Source organism: Saprolegnia diclina (genome assembly GCF_000281045.1).
Source record: "Saprolegnia diclina VS20 unplaced genomic scaffold supercont1.47, whole genome shotgun sequence".
NCBI classification, from domain to species: domain Eukaryota; phylum Oomycota; class Saprolegniomycetes; order Saprolegniales; family Saprolegniaceae; genus Saprolegnia; species Saprolegnia diclina.
Window position 1 is genome coordinate 431,188 of NW_008246114.1, and position 1,229 is coordinate 432,416.

The window sequence follows — 1,229 nt, forward strand, 5'->3', positions numbered from 1 at the left end:
GTCTGTCCCACGACCACGAACGCGGTAAGTGCTATACCATCCCTGCATCGTGTCCGAGTGTCGTTGACACCTAGAACGGAGAGACGGCGCTGCATATGGCAGCTGCAAACGGAAAGCTCCAAGTTGTCAAAGCGCTTCTGAGTGTGCCGTTGCCAATGACCATCTTTGCCAAGACCACGGTGCGCTCCACTGGACCTCTCGTTGGTCAAGCGAATCGCCAATATCGATGGAAACGTAGTCGGGCAAGACGCCGTTGGGGCTCGCGAAGCAAAATCAACATGCCACGGCTGCCGAATGCTTGAAAACGGCCAAGCTCGACGTGATCAAGCGTTTGTGGGCTGCCGTCAACAAAGGTGACGGCAATCGAGTGTGCGCGCTCCTGAAACAAGGCGTCCCCGTCAACGTTAGAAACGCGGTTCGTCCTCCATCTTGGTGTTCACCGCTGGACTTGCTGCTGTATTAGACGGGTCGCACGGCACTGCACGCAGCGGCTGCGGCAAACCAGAATGCTATTGCAGAGCTACTTGTAGCTGCCGGCGCTGAAATCGATGCCGTCGCAGTGGTATGCGTCGACGACGCACTCTACTTTAGTTGTGACCAATCTGCTACCTCGTGTAGGACGGTCGGACGCCGCTGATTGTCGCTGTCGAGTCGAATGGCGTCGACATCGCGAACCAGCTCTTGCAAGCTCGTGCCAGCGTCCACATGCGCGTCGGGGCCGACGACAGCGCCGTGCGTCGCTGAACCTTTGGGCTTCGCTTACGTGATGCTCGGTAGGCGGCCTCGTGGCAACCACTGCATCTCGCGGCCAAGCAAGGTTACGCGAAGATCGTCGACCTGCTCTTGGCGCACAGCGCCATTGTCGATGCGGTAGAGATTGCATCACTCGACAGGAAACCAGTTTGAGATGGAGGGTAGGGGCCCACGACGCCGCTGCATCTCGCCGTCCAGTACAAGCACGTCGAGGTCGTCAAGCGTTTGCTGAAGGCCAACGCACTGCGTTCTACAGCCAGCATCGTACGCGAGCAAAGCATGGTCGACGATCTTAGGCTTCTTCTTAGACGGGTGAGACGCCCCTGGCGCTGATCAAGCTCGTGCCAAAACCCGAAATCATGGAGCTCCTCCAACGACCCTTGGTACGACGCACACAAGTACACGCCACAGCTTACATCGTGTATGTAGCTCCTTGCCGCCGTGCGCGAGCGTGACATCGACGCAGTGAAAACGCT

The 1,229-nt window shown here is 58.1% G+C and overlaps 1 protein-coding gene across 1 annotated transcript; it reads left to right on the forward strand.

Annotated features, from left to right (window-relative positions):
• Positions 1–1,069, forward strand: SDRG_12205 (hypothetical protein; the record flags this gene model as incomplete). The annotated part of the gene is made up of 8 exons (XM_008618268.1): positions 1–24; positions 75–179; positions 239–415; positions 464–562; positions 619–732; positions 778–870; positions 919–1,000; positions 1,050–1,069. The coding sequence occupies exons 2-8, from the start codon at positions 96–98 to the stop codon at positions 1,067–1,069; spliced, it is 669 nt and encodes a 222-aa protein (XP_008616490.1). The 5' UTR covers positions 1–24; positions 75–95.
• Between the last annotated feature and the right edge of the window lie 160 nt (positions 1,070–1,229).